Source organism: Aquila chrysaetos, chromosome 8 (assembly GCF_900496995.4).
Source record: "Aquila chrysaetos chrysaetos chromosome 8, bAquChr1.4, whole genome shotgun sequence".
NCBI lineage: Eukaryota > Metazoa > Chordata > Aves > Accipitriformes > Accipitridae > Aquila > Aquila chrysaetos.
In genome coordinates this window covers 26,474,795-26,491,513 of record NC_044011.1, presented here as the reverse complement: position 1 = coordinate 26,491,513, position 16,719 = coordinate 26,474,795, and the positions used below count along the sequence as shown (strand labels likewise).

The 16,719-nt window shown below is 49.8% G+C and overlaps 1 protein-coding gene across 1 annotated transcript; it reads right to left on the bottom strand.

Moving 5' to 3' along the window:
• Positions 1 to 839: 839 nt before the first annotated feature.
• LOC115344845 lies at positions 840 to 11,867 on the bottom strand. Its single transcript, XM_030022797.2, has 8 exons — positions 10,219 to 11,867; positions 7,555 to 8,658; positions 6,538 to 6,603; positions 5,444 to 5,544; positions 4,635 to 4,699; positions 3,881 to 4,032; positions 3,644 to 3,796; positions 840 to 1,304 (listed from the first exon to the last, which is right to left on the bottom strand). The coding sequence occupies exons 1-8, from the start codon at positions 11,840 to 11,842 to the stop codon at positions 985 to 987; spliced, it is 3,585 nt and encodes a 1,194-aa protein (XP_029878657.2). The 5' UTR covers positions 11,843 to 11,867; the 3' UTR covers positions 840 to 984.
• Between the last annotated feature and the right edge of the window lie 4,852 nt (positions 11,868 to 16,719).

Below are 16,719 nucleotides of genomic sequence, written 5' to 3'. Positions count from 1 at the left end.
GCACCTCCACGACACATCTTGGCCAAAGCTGGTCAACAAGTACAAAGAGACTATCCATGAGCTGCATTAACTGGTCCCGGTTCACTCAGGGACCCCCAGCTTCAGCTGTGCCCCACATCTGGCAGTCGCTGCCCAGGCCAGTACGGGGCCACAGCTCTGCAGCAGCAGCCCTTGCTGGGTTTTTGGTGGCAGACAGTGCCCTCCAGTGGGACATTTGCCACCACACCATTCACACGTCTTCCCAGAGGCAGGGAGGGGGGGAGGTAATTCAAATTTTAAAAGCCCTAAGCTGGACAAATAGAGACGTTCCAAGACTTCAGCTGCAGGACAAGCTGGGGAGACAACTGTGCTTTACTGCCAGCAAGGAGGATTTATTTGGTGGTGGTGCTTTTTGCAGCCAGCATCTCAGCAACCAGCATTCATGCAAGCACCAAAAATGCTGTCCCCATCATTCAGTGACAGGGGATCTATGTGCCATAACCTGGCCAGGAGTCTCCCCAAAACTTTAAGTGAAGCTCTGGGGATGTTTCTCAGCCAGGCTGGAAGAAGACACCCCCAGATCCTCGGGTCATGCCAGGGCTTCCCATAGAGCTCTACCTTAGGGGCAGTGGAAAGCAGACAGCACTGAGCACAGATGCAGAACAATTTTTCAGTTTCTTAAATTAAGCACCAAAACACCTTATTTTCTTTTTTTCCTTAAAAAAGTGTTTAATTTCCATGTGCTGACAGTTCTGCACAGCTCTCAAGCAAGATAAGTCAGGAGAAGACGTACAGCAGTGTGGAGCAAGCACTTTGTTTCCCAAGCCGAGCAAGTATTAAAAAAATTAAATTACAAGACAAGGAAGACTGTAGTGGGATATTCATGGTCCATAAAACACACCAGAAGGGTTTGCACAGCCAGTGGCTTGTGTCAGCCAGGGAAGGCAGGAGTGACTGCGCAGGTCACCAGGGCCACAGGGTGTTTGGGGAAGCCCCAGGACCCCCTCAGAGCAGGGTGGACTGCTCCGGGAAGACCTGGTACACCTGGCCAGAGCGGGCACGGATGCTCCACAGCCACTCAGGGGGCCTGGCCCGCAACTTCAGCTGGAATGGGTCGAGCTGCAGGCACTCCCCCAGGTCATGCAACTCCATTGCCGGCTCCTCCACAGCTCTCACCGGTGGCTCCTCGGGGCTCAGGTTCCTCCTGGGGTGCCATCCCCATCTGGCCACCCTGCACCAGGCACCGGCAGCCACCAGCATTGCCAGGACAGCCATGATGGCTGCCCCCACCAGGATGTCAGTGTGGCGGAGGAAGAAGCTCATCCCTGCAAGAGAAGGGCCATGGCCTCATCCTGCTTGCCCCAGTGACCCCCACTGTGCTCACAAAGTCCCCCACATCATGACTGCAGAGCTCAGGGGTGAGACCTGGAGCTGTGGGTGCTCCTCCAACAGGGTCAACATCTCCCCTGCTGCCATCCAGAAACCCTCACAGCCACCTCCAGGGCAGAGCATCTCTCCCAAACCTCCATCCCAAAGAAATATTTAGACCAAGAGCCAGCCTGCAGAAAAGAGCACAGGGCTGGTGCTACCCCAGGAAAGCCCCAACAGAGCAAAGCCATTGCCAAACCCATATGCAGCTACATGGAGGCTAGAAGACCCGCTACCATTCCCATCCAGACATGAAGGGATCCTCTCCTTGACCCAAGAGATAAGTATGCATTTACAAAATTATTTATATATGAATATAACACCATATCCAGCCAGTCTGGACAGGCTTAGACTGCATAACTGGTTAATGAATTTGGAGGTGACAGGATGGATGAGAAATGCAATTTGGCTGCAAGCTCACATTGGGGTTTAAGCCACTTCCAATGCTGCAGGGATAAGTAGTAGTTTTCATAAAGTAGCAGCAGTGTTTTGAGTGCATATTGCAGAATATTGGTGTCTTTTTCAGGCTGGGAGGCCCCATTACTCTGCAAGATTGGATTAGCCAGCTCTGATTATAGTCAAGCACCACATGCCATCTGCTTAGCCTTGTGTCAAACATGTCAGGGGAGCACTGAGGTAAAAACCAGGAACATCAATGTCTTTCTCACCAAGATCTACACAGTGACAGGAGACCACAGGGCACTCAGAGGAGCAACCAAGTTTGCGGATCACATCAATTTCAGCAGAGGTAACTCATAAATCACCCTGGGCCACAGTCTGCTTGTAGCAATAAGCCTGAGCAGCCAAGATCAGGGGGTGCAGAAGGTCTGGAGAAATAAAGGCCACACGTGCCAAGCTGTAACCCTGATGCAGAGAAAATAGCAGAGTGGGGAAAGGGAGGCTAAGTCTCATGGAGAGCTTACGCTTGCAAGTGCCAACACAGCCAGTGAGCAGAGCACAGCAGCAAACACCATGGACTGTTACCAGTATTTAAACTCCTTTTAAATACTCCAGGCTAAGCTCCAGGTTCAAGTGCTGGCTGTCACATCAACTCACTGCTCCCAGGGAGCATGAGCTTTACCAAGAGTTTTCATCCACAGCCTCCCTCGAGCAGGGAGGGGAAAAATCACAGAGGGGCTGAGGTGGGAAGGGACCTCTGGAGTTCATCTTGTCCAACCCACCTGCTCACACAGGGCCACCTAGAGCTGGTTGCCCAGGACCAAGTCCAGAGAGGTTTTTTTAATATCTCCAAGGATGGAGACTCCACAACTTCACTGGTCAATCTGTGCCAGTGTTCAGTCACCTTCACAATAAAAAAGTGTTTCCTGATATTCAGAGCAAACCTCCCATGTTTCACTTTGTGCCCACTGCCTCTGGTCCTGTCACTGGGCACCACTGAGAAGAGCACGGGTCTGAATTCTTTCCACTCTCCCTTCAGGTATTTATATAAATTGATAAGATCACCCTGAGACTTATCTTCTCCAGGCTAACCAGTCCCAGCTCTCTCAGCCTTTCCTCATAGGAGAGATGCTCCAGTCCCTTCATCCTTTTGGCCCTTCATTGGGCTCATGTTCATGTCTCTCTTGTACTGAGGTGCCCAGAAGTAACAACACTCCCTAAAACTTTCAGGCACCACTCAGGAGAGCCTTTGGGAGCATACATGTCACACTGAATTACACCCAACGAGCAGCGATACGTTAACCTGAGACAGTTAAGTGATGCAGGTCACCCCTTGGATGCCTATCTAGGCTAACCTCTGAAAGCTGATGCCTTTGGAGTCCAGGAAAGGCTGTTTCACCTTTAAGTACAAGACTCTCATCCTAACTTAGGATACTGCCTAAACCTCACTCTTCCTCCCTCCCCTTAGTTTCCAGAAGAATCATATTTGCTTCCAAGTCTGCTCATATCTGAACATAACTCCCAAAGAAGAGCTCCTAATGCCAAAGGAGGAAGCCTAAGGGGACAAGCAGCTGGGAATTGCCTTGCAAAGATATTATATATCCTTCCCACTCCAGACCAGGACACCTAAAGCCACCACTGTAGTAGTGGTACCATTTTTAAGCATCACATGCAATGCACAACTGGTAGGACCCCACTCAAGGGGAGAGCCCCTTACCCTGATGCACTCACTCCAGGTTGCACGTGGCAAGAGTGATGCTGCATAAATTACTTGCCCATTCACATGAGAAAAACACCCAGCCGCAGGAGAAAGCAGAGCCACTACTTTGTCTTCTACCTGATCGGGGAACACGGATGCAGAGGGTGCCAGACTTGGTGGGAGAATGATCTTCGTAGTTCTTTTTGCAGCGGCAGAGGTATGTGCCCACGCCGTTGAAGCACTCTGCCTCCTCCCCACAGAGGCTGACCCCAGCGCTGCACTCATTCACGTCTGTAACGGGGGGGAAATAGGTGCCATAAGTCAAGTCAGGCTTGGCATAAAAGGGTTTACCCCAGAGAAAAGTGAAGCACCCACCTTTAACAAAGAGCGAAATAAGCTGCAGGTTCTCCACTCCTACCGAGGTGCCAAGCAGCTCCTCCAGCTGGGAGCGCAGGAGCAGAGACACATTTCTCTCCTCTGGCTTCAGGTGCAGCCAGAAGGTTAGTAGCAGGTTGGCACCACTAATCCTGTGGGCAGGGGAGAGCCCAGGGTGAGGCAGAAGGAAAGCATCACCACCAGGCCTGGCTCTGAAAGCCCATTTAGACCTTCCACTCACTCGTATTAGATTGTGGTGCTGCAGACTCTTGCAAAGATTATTTGTGACAAGAGGAAGCTTTGCACTTGGACCAAGGGAAAAAGGAAAGCCCGGTAATGGCTCCTCACTTGGAGCTAGGTTGAAATGACTAGACATTCACATAAAGCAAATTGTAGTGGCAATTCGCAGCCCCAAGTCAGCCTCAACCAAGTGTGGCAGGGACCTTGCTGACAGCTCCCAGCTTTCTCCAGCAGACACCATGGCAGGCGTGAGGATCCCCATTTTCTCCGGAGTTTAAATCTGTCTAGACCTGTTAAGGCCCTAGGCAGCACTAAACATCCATTTTTACCATCTTTCCTCTAGAAAACAGACTTTTTGTCCTACTTTCAAGTCAAGTTACAGACCACAGGAGAAGAGCAAGGCTGGGTCTCAGCCTGGGGAAGGAGAATGAGAACCCAAGCCACTGCTATCCAAGAAGTACTACAGGCTATAGCAGAGTCACCTGCCAAGCCAGCAGCACAGCAGTAACCCTACCTTTTGATTTCTTTTAACTTTATTTCATTGACTCTGTTGGCAGAAAGCTTCAGGTTCTCCTGGATCTGCAAAGCAAAAGAGTGACCAGCACTGATTTGAGGTTTGATGGGCAGGAGTATGGCAGCAAACAGTTTCTTTTTTCATCCTCCCCTTCCCCCTTGGACTTCCCCTTCACAAACCACTCAGGACACATTAAATGTCCCATAGCCCAGTGCTCTGGACATTTTCTCTATGAGAATAGTAATCGCTCCTTTCTGCTTAGCTTCATCTCAACCTCTGCCAACACACAAGCTAATTTGGGAAGAGGAAGGGCAATAGTAGCTCCAGGTAAGAGTTTAGGTACTAAACCGTTGCAGAGCAGCAGTGGATGGATGGAGGCGTTCTAGGCTAGGCAGCAGGCTGAACCCTGTGCTCCAGTTTGCACCACAGAAAGGAAAGTTTAGGTGCAGCCCTGAAAGTAGATGCTCATACGCTTGCTGTCTTTTAGGCTGTGGCTTACAGCCTGCCCCATTTCTAGAGGCAAGTTACAGCCCTTTGTTGGTTGTATCCCTGTCTCTGCATGCTTTTCTGCTGCCTTGTGATGGCACAGCACTACGAAGGGCTGCAGCAGCTAAACACCAGCCACTGTCACCAGGCACCCTGCCAGGGCATCGGCATTGGCCTCAGATGACGACCAGCACAAGCAACTCAGATGCTGGTTCATCGTGTGGCTTTAACAGAAAATCCCTGGAATGAAGGGCACAACATGGTCTCTAGTAGTTGAAGATTTGGGACATCCCATTTGTTTTTCTCCCCATGCCCAGACTTACATGATTTTTCATAGATTCAAGAAGACCCTTTTGGAGCTCACTTCCACCATGAGGAATCCAGTCCTTGGGTTTCATTTCAATAGTTACTTCAAACAGCACATCTACCAGAAGACACAAGACCCTAGCATGTTTAAGTCCACATGACACAAACAGGGTCCTTAAATGAATTAGTCCTTAAACACCAACACTAGCAGAACAGCTCCACGAGGACATGTTTGCATAAATCAGTGTCACATGCATATTTCCAGAGGTTGTGCATTAGGTAGAACAAGTTGTAGAGTAACAGGTGAAAACAAACCTTAGCTAATGCTTGGTGCTGAATATTAGAATTGATCTTTCAGCAAAAGTATATAAAGCATTAATATGTATCTGATCACACTCATGTTTCTTTAGCTATTATCTTTCCCAAAGGTATCATCATAATTTGTGATGGAGTCTAAAAGCCCACTTCTCTCACCCATCTCTGTTTGGGATCAGCTTAGATAAACTGCTGTGGTCTGGCTGAATCCAGGCTGGCACAGATTTGCCAGAGTCTGCTGTTTAAAACTTATTTATTCAGCAATATTTCTCCTATTCAAAGCTCAGGCTCCTTCTGTATTGACTCCTTTTTGCAAGCTCTTTCTGTGGCTTGCTCTGCCATATAAGCCCAGTATTATGCTGCTTAGTTGCTAATGCTCCCATAAGGGGGTTTTGCTTCTCTCCCTGGTCTGAGGAGCAGGACTCCTACAGGTTTCTGATCCAGTTAGTCATGAGACACCCATTGGAGTATATTGGAGAAATTGAGACTCATTCACCTTAGAAAAATCTTCTTTAAACAGTCAACAAGTAATGCTTGAACTCAAACAAGCCAGCATTTATGTCAGGTTTTGCATGTGAACTCAGGTTTCTCCAGGGTAAGTACAAAGTCGCCAATGCACAACTATGGGACTGCAGTGATATCTTAAAAATTAAAGTCTTCCAAGTGATAACTACACAGAAGCACCTTCCACTGCTTTCTAAACTTGATAAGCAGGTGATGTCCACGCACAACACCAGTCAGCACACTGAACTTAGGGCAGTGTTTTAAGACAAGCTTAACTCTTTGCATCACTCACCTCCAGGATGGTGCTGGGATTGCAGTGCTGTGTTGTTCTCCAGAGATGCCAGGGCAGAAACCAGATCTGTCAAAGCAAGGGAAAGAATCAGGCTGCTAACCTCAGCGTACCAGAAAGAGGTGGTAAAAGTACATCAGGTATGTGTCACTTTGCAAGAAGAGTACCATGTGCCAGCTCCTTCCTATATTCCTTATACTGAAATTAAGTATCAAGCTCTAAATACAATCTACTCTTCTCTACAGTGGGAAGTGCTTTTTAGAAGGAAATCACCCCAATAAACCTCATTTCCATTTCTGGAAGTGGATGAAATGTTATCTATGTGAAGCCACCAGAGCTCCTACAACCAACAGAGCCGCCTTGGACCCCAATGGAGCAAAGCAGCTTGTGTATTAGCAACTGCAAAAGAGCTAAATAAACTTTTCCCCACATCTACAAGGAAGGGGCAAGAACAGTTTGGAGAGGAAGAAAGACCAATTGAAAACATCTTCTCTTCTGCCTTCAGGAAGAAATTAATACATATCAGTGGCTAAATATTTCTGTGAAAGAAGTCTACCATCAACTCCTAAACTTTCTTAGGAGACAACCCCCCTTTTTTCCCCTCTTCCCTCTAACATCCGGAGCTCAAACTCAGTTATCGTGGCTAGGAGCACCGTGCCAGGCTACAGCCAGAACTGTTTAAAACCAAGATGAAAATTCATAGTCTGCTTTGGGTATAAAGTCATGGCTGAGAGGCTGGCTCCTCCACGGATAATTCAAAGCACTTGGATTAGAAACCAGCCTGTCCCTGGTTAAGAGCATCATCCCATAGATGCCCATGTTACAACAGATAATCCTATCTGTTCTCAAGTACCACCTTCCTTGCATACAGAAGAAGTCACAAGTGCTACCACATGGACCAAATGAAGGTAATATCCATGTCTACAAATAAAACCTCTTAAGAGTGCTGCATCACTGGAGATGGATATTGCACAGTGTCAGGCATCAGTTCAGCCACAAATAACCCAAAAAACACCTTACCAAAGAGCTCTTCAGTCCTTTCTCCCAGAGATACTGTATCTCCAGCAGTCACACCAGGAGAGGGGTAGAGAGAAGGTTTTGTATTCATGTTTAGCAGTGGCTCTTCCAGCACTGGTGTCTGTGTGCAACGTGCAGCAGCAACCACTTCTTCTGACAGGCTGTCACTGGCCTGATCCAGGCCAGATGGTTTGGCAGAGACACCTACGTTGTTGCTGGGCTCCTCCGAGGAAGGGACACCCGCTGAGTGACATGGGGCTACAGTGACCAGAGCAGACACCAGCTCTACATCCCCCTTTGCAATCTCCAAGGCAGACGGCTCAGCTTTATGCCCAGCATCTTGCCCAGCTGGAGCTGGCTCCACCAACACATCATCTTTAGTTTCTCTTCCCTCAGTGCCACCATCCTTAAGGTTCCTTTCCAGCTCGGTTTCATCCTGCAGCTGACTGCGCTCACTCAGGTCAAACTTGCTCAGGTTAGCACCAGACTGAGCATCTTCCATGAGATCGGGAGGGTGTTTGGCCTCTTCATCAGGGCTCACAAGCTCAGGCTGGATCCTGCCACCAGCAGGTGCAGCTGATGGGCCCGGAGAGGCTCTGAGCATGGACAAGAAACCTTTTGTTACCGCTGTCCTCCAGCTCTCTTTCTTAGAGGTCTCCTGGACAGGCTCTCGGGGAGCTATGGTATCATTTGAAGAGCCCACAATTTCAGAGTCTCTGAATACATAATACTGTCCTTTAAAATCTCTGTATTCATGGCTTAGGGAACCACTCCCTGACAGAAACAACACATGGACTGCAGTAGCTTGTGCAGCAAAGATCAGAGTGCCTTGGTTGTGACAGGCATACACCACTTTGGTTTCCACACTTGATGAGACCCCCTGGAAGATGATCTTGTCCTGGTTCTTGCCGCAGCCGTCACTCCCCTGGAACCCCTGGATGTAGATGACAATATGCTTCTGGGGGCCTGCCCAGATGGTCCAGTTGCACCAGATGTTGGTTTTAATGTCAGCAAGAAATGGCAGGTAAAACATCCCAGACCAATCCTGAAAGACGAGGTGGCAGCTCCTGATGGGGAAGTACTCTATTGCCCAGGGAGGTCCTAGCTCTGACACATCAGGAACACAGAAAAGAAACATGTCGTCAACAGTTATTGTATGCACCAGGACAAGGATATCATGCTTCTAAGAGTGCTGCAAATTGCCACAGAAGAGGCCCCATTTCAGACCCTCTCCTGCTGCAAGATTTCTAGTTTCAGCCCCTGGAGCCACATCTCAGCTCTGCATTTAATGCTGAGCTGGGGCCCCAGCTGCTCTACAAGCATCTGGCCCTTTACAGCCCATCCAGCCTTCAGCAGCTTTAATTATGTGGGTTTGCTTCCAACAGAGGTTTGGCCAACAATACTACTTGCTGGAACTCTTCCTGTATTGGGTTTGCGTGGCAAGGTTTTGGTAGTGGGGTGTCTACACAGGTGGCTTCTGTGAGAAGCTGCTAGAAGCTTTCCCTGTGTCCAATAGAGCCAATGCCAACTGGCTCCAAGACAGATCCGCTGCTGGCCAAAGCCAAGCCCATCAGCGACAGTGCCTCTAGGATAACACGTTTAAGAAGGTGGGGAGGGGAAATCCTGTGCAACTGCAGATGGAAGGAGGAACGAGAACATGTAAGAAACAGCCCTGCAGACCCCCAGGTCAGTGAAGAAAGAAGGGGAGGAGGTGCTCCAGGCACCAGAGCAGAGATTCCCCAGCAGCCTGTGGGGAAGACCATGGTGAGGCAGGCTGTCCCCCTGCAGTGCAGGGAGGTCCACGGTGGAGCAGATATCCACCTGCAGCCCATGGAGGACCACACACTGGAGCAGGTGGATGCCCGAAGGAGGCTGTGACCCCATGGTAAGCCTGCTTTGGATTAGGCTCCTGGCAGGACCTGTGGACCCATGGAGAGAGGAGCTCATGCTGGAGCAGTCTGTGCCTGAAGGACTGCAGCCCATAGAAAGGACCCACACTGGAGCAGTTCATGAAGAACTGCAGCCCATGGGAAGGACCCATGCTGGAGAAGTTTGTGAAGGACTGTGCCCTGTGGGAGGACCCCATGCTGGAGCAGGGGAAGAGTGAGGAGTCGTCCCATCCGGTTTCCCGTTCCCCCCCTCCTCCCCAAAGAGGAAGGAGTGGCAGAGACAACATGTGATGAACTGACCATAATCCCCATTCCCCATCCCCCTACACCACTGGTGGGGAAGAGGTAGAGAATTTGGGAGCAAAGTTGAGCCTGGGAAGAAGGGAGGGGTGGGGGAAATGTATTTTAAGATTTGGTTTTATTTCTTATTACCCTACTCTGATTTGAATGGTAATAAATTAATTTCCCCTAGTCATGTCTGTTTTGCCTGTGATGGTAATTGGTGAGTGATCTCTCCCTGTCCTTATCTCAACCCACAAGCCTTTCATTATATTTTCCCTCCCTTGTCCAGCTGAGGAGGGGGAATGATAGAGCAGCTTTGGCAGGTACCTGCCATCTAGCCCAGGTCAACCCACCACACTTCCCCTCCCCAGACAGCGGGTTACGATTACCAGGCAGGGACTGCAGGTGAAAGACACAGTCTCATCCTTGACCCCACCAAGTACTTCTGCCTTCTAAAGATGGTTTGTGCCAAGATAAAAAGTACTGGGAGACCTACCAGCATGTTTCTGTTGCTGTCCTCCTGGCATCTGGGTGTTTCTGGATACATCAGAAGGTTCCTGAGGCTTTTGGCCTTTCAACAGTGTTTCTCCCCACAGGGCTGTGAGACGACCAGGGTGTGCAGGAGCAGTGCTCGAGGAGACATTTCTCTGCTCTCCTGCACCCACTTGGAGAGCTTCTGTGGTTTTCTGCATTTTAAATCCCTCAAGGATGGAGGCAGATGCCAGTTTGTCACTAGCAGCCGTGCCCTGATGCTGCACAGGCATCACATGTTCCTCTCTCCTCACTGCCCAGGTGCCAGGCCCAGAAGCTGGTGCCACCCCCCCAGAGCCACTGCTCACATGGTCCTCGGGCAGAGGAAACACCACACCAGGCCTTGGGACAGTGACAGAAGCTGGGGAGGGACCCCTGGCCATCAAGCCCACAGAGGCTGAGGTTTCTCCTTGCTGGCCACCCACCTCTCCCAGCGCCAGCTTTTGCATCCCAGGGCCAAGGCATCTGGGGGACCCATCTGTGCCCAGTTCAGAGGCTACTGATGGATGGTGAGGTGGCAAAAGGGAGACCATCTCCTGTCCTCCTGGGGTAGCCAGCAAGATGCCTGCCCTTTGCCTAAGTCTGGCAGAGTCCAAATCCAAAGCAGCTGGTGGAGAGAAGACCAGCTTGGACACAGGCTCTGCTTCTGGAGAAAGAGGTGCTTCAGGGATGAAATCAGTAGAGCCAAAGTCTGCGGGGACAGGTTCTGTGCAGGAGACCACCAGCGCAGGGATTGTTTCTGTCCCTAGGGTGGACATGGCTGTGGGAGGATGCTCCAGCCCTGTTGGCAAAGGGGGTACAACCAGCCCTGGCTGTGCAGCTCTGTCACTTTGGTGGTGGCAGCTTTGTACACCCAAGGAAGACACACGAGCTTTCTCAGCAGCTGGACAGTTGTGTGCTTGGGCATTCTGGGGAAGGCTTCCAGGGTCTGTAGGGGCTGACTGCAGGACATGAGTGCTCTGGCCACGCAAATGAGGATGCTCTTGCAGGATGTCCCACGGTGCTGTGGGATGCAGCACTGTTTTCCCCCTGATGACTTCCCTAAATCTTTTCAAGGGGGAAATATCCATGAGCTTCATATGTTGGAGGCCAGTTGTTCCCAGCTCAGGTTGAGTCATGGACAAATCCCTGAAACTGCTTTGGCATCTTTGGCTTCTCTCAGGTAGCAGACGTGAGTGCTCCCTCTTTACCACTTCATACGGGCTACTCAGGCTGGGCATCAGGTCCTTTGCAAGGCCATCGGCTTCACTGCTCACTGTGCCATCAGTTGGAATGCTTGACTGGGGATGGCTTTCATCATTCTCTAAGCTGACTGTGCTGAGCCCTCGGTACATGGTGGTATCTGTGCTCTCTTTGCTTTCTCTTCTGCCAGGGGAAAAACACTGCGAGTGTGCAGCCAAGTCCAGGCAGCTTGTGTGTGTTGGTTTAATAGTAAACTGTAGGTCACCCAGATCTTTCAGCTTCAGGGTAGGGTGTGGGACAGACTGGCTGTTCTCCAGACCTACACCTGCTGGCTCCAGAAAAGGCTCTGCTACCTGCAAGGCACCAAGCAAAGGAGTTTCCAAAAGCACACTTGAAACCCTGTGCATATAACCGAAACCCACAGTGATGTCCCCACTCACAGAGAGACTCTGCCCTGAGGTATCCTGTGCTGCAGTGGGGATTACACCCTCAGGTGTTCCTCTGCCTTGAGCTTCCTTGCAGCATCTCAGACCTCCTCGCAGCTCAGACCCCATCACACAAGGAGCTTTTGTTTCCAGGAGTGGTGTCCTTGCCCGTTCATCTGGGACAAGCTCAGCAGGACTTCCCACAGCAGTAGTAGCCAGCATGATCCCTCTTCCCTGTATCAGCTCTCCGCTTAACACTGTGGTCTTGCCAAGGCTCACGGTGCTACATGTGGTTGCAAAGCCTGGCACATCTCTAAGGTTTTCAGCCCATCCAGACTGAAAAATACTGTCTTGCTTTGGTAGTTTTGGAGCAGGAGTTTCAGAAATCACATCACCTTTGGAGGAAGATTCACCTTCCTGGTCTTGGAAGATGTAGTACTTCCCTTTAAACTGTGCATCTCTGCAGTTTGGCAAGTACCTCTTCAGCAACACAATGTGGACAGCCTGAGCAAATGTGGCAAAAACATGCGTCTCCTTTTTCCAGCAAGCATAAACGACACTGTTTTCCACCAGTGAAGAAACTCCTTCAAATAGGATTTTGTCCTCATTTTTGTTGCAACCCTCCTTAGTGATAAAGCCCTGAATATAAATTATTATATGCTTTCTGGAGCCTGCCCAGATTGTCCAGTTGCACCAAAAGTCTATGGGGGAATCGCCATGGTAGGCTGGGGGAGAAAACTCCCCATGATTGTCCTTCAGGACTCTGTGGCAGCTTCTTACAGGCACATATGCCAATATCCAAGGAGACTCTGACCCTGGAAGACAAGAAGCAATAACCTCAAGTTTTCCTCCATCTCCACTTCCCCAAAAGAGTCACTAGTCCTTATTACCAGAAATTATTTTCAAGGTCCCTCACCTCCCCGTTTTGTCACCTCTCACTCCAGTTTGTCAAGCAGGAGAACACACAAGTAACACCACATCAGGTCCTGGGGTGAAGAGGAGGAGGCCACCTGAGCATGCACCCATGCACCAGCCTGGGCTGAGCCTAAAACTTCCATCCCAAGTGACAGTTTCCATCCACACCTGCTAGCAACCTACCCTAAACCTCCTCCCTGTCAGCACTTACCCTACCTGTCTGTGCCGCTCCAGAGTAGTTGGAAGACTGGGGGCAGCTGGAGAAGCCCTGGCCACCACCACCTCCTGCCCCATGGGGAGCCAGGCTGTACCCCCACTGCTACCACCCCAGAGCAGGGCACACTCATGCTTCAAGTCCCTCCTGACATGACCATGCAGGAGCACAGAGGTCCCAGCATGGCCACACAGTTAGTGCCGCTTGTCCCAGGGAGGCAGGTTCCCATCTGCAGGGTCAGGCTATTTAGGAATCAAAGATAAAGGCTTGGGGAATTGCCACATCTGGATGAGTTACAAAAGCAACGAGTGCACTGTTACATTTGTTGTTTATACACCTGCAGAGCTGGGAGGTAGAGCTCTCCTGAAGGCATTTTCAACCCCTTTAAAGCAAAGGCTTCAGCCAAGGAATAAGCCCTCAGAGCCTCAGTAGGACGAGCAACATTAGCATCTCACCATAGCTAAGTCAGCCCTCAAAGTGGGAAACCCCTTCCCTTGGGCGGGAAGAAATATAGTATTTTCCAAAAACACTATCTCAAATCTAGAAGAGCCACAAGCCAGTGACAGGTTTACCCTACAGGAGGACAATTAAAGTTTGGATTGAACTTTTGCTGCTTGTTTTAATTGCTGCCTAACAGTGATTTGCTGCAGCACATTGCTCCTGCCTCCAGGGTCCTGCACTGTGGTAGGGGTTTGGCAGCTGCAAGATAGCACCACATGTTATCTCCCATGCTAGCATTGATTTTTTTCCCCTCCCCCAGCACTCAATATCAGCCACATCCCTTCCCTCTCCATGCTACCCCAGTGCCAGGTTGTTTCTCCTGGCTTTCCACACCATGGCTTGAGGTACCCAGCAAATTCTGGGGAGGATTTATTCAGACTAAAAAAAAAAGGCTGATCTGAGGATTAACTCTTACCTGGTTTAACCTTCTGATATTCCCAAGACGATCTGCATGCCTATAAAGAAAAGAGAGTCTTATTGCTGACCCAAGTACCACTGCCCATGCTTGTAAAGCTGCTCAGAGAGATCCCAACCCAAACCTGATGGGAAGGGAGCACCAGATCCGCCGTGTCCTGGTAGCTTCGGGTTTTGCCTGTGCCTGGACCAAGCCCCTAGGCTACCTCATTTCTTCCATGTGATGATAAACATTCACCCCTCCCTACCTCCAAAAGCATTGCCTCTTTTATGCTATTAGACCACAGCCAGTACAAAAACACAGCAAGCAAAACCCAGCTGTGCTTTAATCCATAGGGGCCATGCAGAGGAGAAAAGGATTTGTAAGCAGGCAGGACACTGCGCCCAGGAAGGGAGTTTCCTACAGGGAACTGTGTCCTTGCTTCCCATCACTCACCCCCGGTTCAGCACCAGCAGTATTGCAGCCAGCAGCATCACAGCGGGACCTCAGCATCGCCCCAGGAGCCTGCCTGCCAGTGGCAGGCCCCCACACCCAAGGCACCAGGAGCAGGGCCAGAAGCATCAGGGTGGGCAAAGGCTTCATGGCAGAGGTTTACCAGAGGTGCAACATTAAAATAAGACCAAAAAAGAAAAGGAAAGGAAAACCTCTCCCTCTCTAAAATAACACCCCAGGCAAAGCAAACACAGAATCACCACCTTTCCTAGGCCCTCCCCAAACCACATCCCTGTAAAGGGTCTAATCTGCGAGCCTACTCACTCATATACTGCCCTGCTACCCCTGTGATAGCAATTAGCTAATCAATTAAATGAGGCCAGCTATCACTCATTAGGGACAGACCTGCTCTTTCAATTTGCTGTCTAGTATTCCTCCATTGCTGGGTGTCTTGGTGAGAAAGCATTATCCACTATCTGTTTATAATGAATAAAGCTATAAACTGGAATTACAGTGATGCTGATACCCCAACCTGACCCAGAAGCAGAGCCCAAGTTGCTTGTTCTCTTAAAAAAAAAAGAAGATTCAATTACTGGAGGGGAAAAAAAAAAACCCTGATGTAAAAGTGTTTTCATCACAACATTTTAACTGGCTTCTGCTGAGGGCTGATTTCCCTTGGGGCTGCACCATCCTGATGCAGGACTGAGTGAAACAGGTGAAACTGCCTTGAAACACAAGGGGCTCCTCTCCTCATCTACACTTAGTGACGACTTGGGGAAAGCAAATAGCCCAGGTGATGATGTGTAAATTATTAGATGCTTAAAATTCTTTCAGCTGTAATAGTCTAACTTGTCATTAGGGGCCACGCAGATAAGGCAATTAGGCTGTTTGACATGCGGCTCTGACAATATTCCTTTTAAAATGTCAATCATCATTTAGCAAAATAAAATAAAAAATCCTTTCTTTCTTCTAAGTCATTACAGCTTGACAAGCTGACAGATGTTCAGGGACAAATACACCCATTTTTTTCATGGGCTGAAACAAGCAGTGTGTCAGACCTTCCCCAGCTGCTTGGGGTTTGTAGTGGCGTTGGTACAAGCGACTGCATCCTAGCTCCCTGTTTTTAAGCTTTTCTGCCCATCCTGCATGCAGTCCCGCTGGCCAAAAGGCCAGTGAGAGGCTGTAATTCTTCCAGCAGCACAAACCTCCTCCTCCCACCGCTGCCTGTGTAATTACATATGTCCAAAGCGACCCCAAATTCCCTCTCGCTGTCCTACGGCAGGCACAGACAGACCTGCAAACACCACTCCACACTTACCATAGAACCATAGAATCATTTAGGTTGGAAAAGACCTTTAAGATCATCAAGTCCAACCATAAACCTAACACTGCCAAGTTCACCACTAAACCATGTCCCTAAGCACCACATCTACACATTTTTAAATACCTCCAGGGATGGTGACTCAACCACTTCCCTGGGCAGCCTGTTCCCTTTTGGTGAAGACATTTTTCCTAAAATCCAATCTAAACCTCCCCTGAAGCAACTTGAGGCCATTTCCCTCTCATTCTATCACTAGTTACTTGATAGAAGAGACCAGCACCCACCTCACTACAACCTCCTTTCAGGCAGTTGTAGAGAGCGGTAAGGTCTCCCCTCAGCCTCCTCTTCTCCAGGCTAAACAACCCCAGTTCCCTCAGCTGCTCCTCATAAGACTTGTGCTCTAGACCCTTCACCAACTTGGTTGCCCTTCTCTGGACACGCTCCAGCACCTCAATGTCTTTCCTGTAGTGAGGGGCCCAAAACTGAACACAGTACTCGAGGTGCGGCCTCACCAGTCCCAAGTACAGGGGAACAATCACCTCCCTGCTCCTGCTGGCCACACTATTTCTGATACAGGCCAGGATGCCGTTGGCCTTCTTGGCCACCTTGGGCACACTGCTGGCTCATATTGAGCTGGCTGTCAACCAGCACCCCCAGGTCTTTTTCTATAGGGCAGCTTTCCAGCCACTCTTCCCCAAGCCTGTAGCACTGCATGGGGTTGTTGTGATCCAAGTGCAGGAGCCAACACTTAACCTTGTTGAACTTCATACAATTGGCCTCGGCCCATCCATCGATCCAGCCTGTCCAGATCTCTCTATAGAGCCTTCCTACCCTCAAGCAGATCAACACTCCCATCCAACTTCATGTCATCCACAAACTTACTGAGGGAGCACTCAATCCCCTCATCCAGATCACTGATAAAGATATTAAACAGAACTGGCCCCAGTACTGGGACCCCCCTGGGGAACACCATTTGTGATCACCTGCCAACTGGATTTAACTCCATTCACCACAACTCTTTGGGCCTGGCCATCCAGCCAGTTTTTTACCCAATGAAGAAT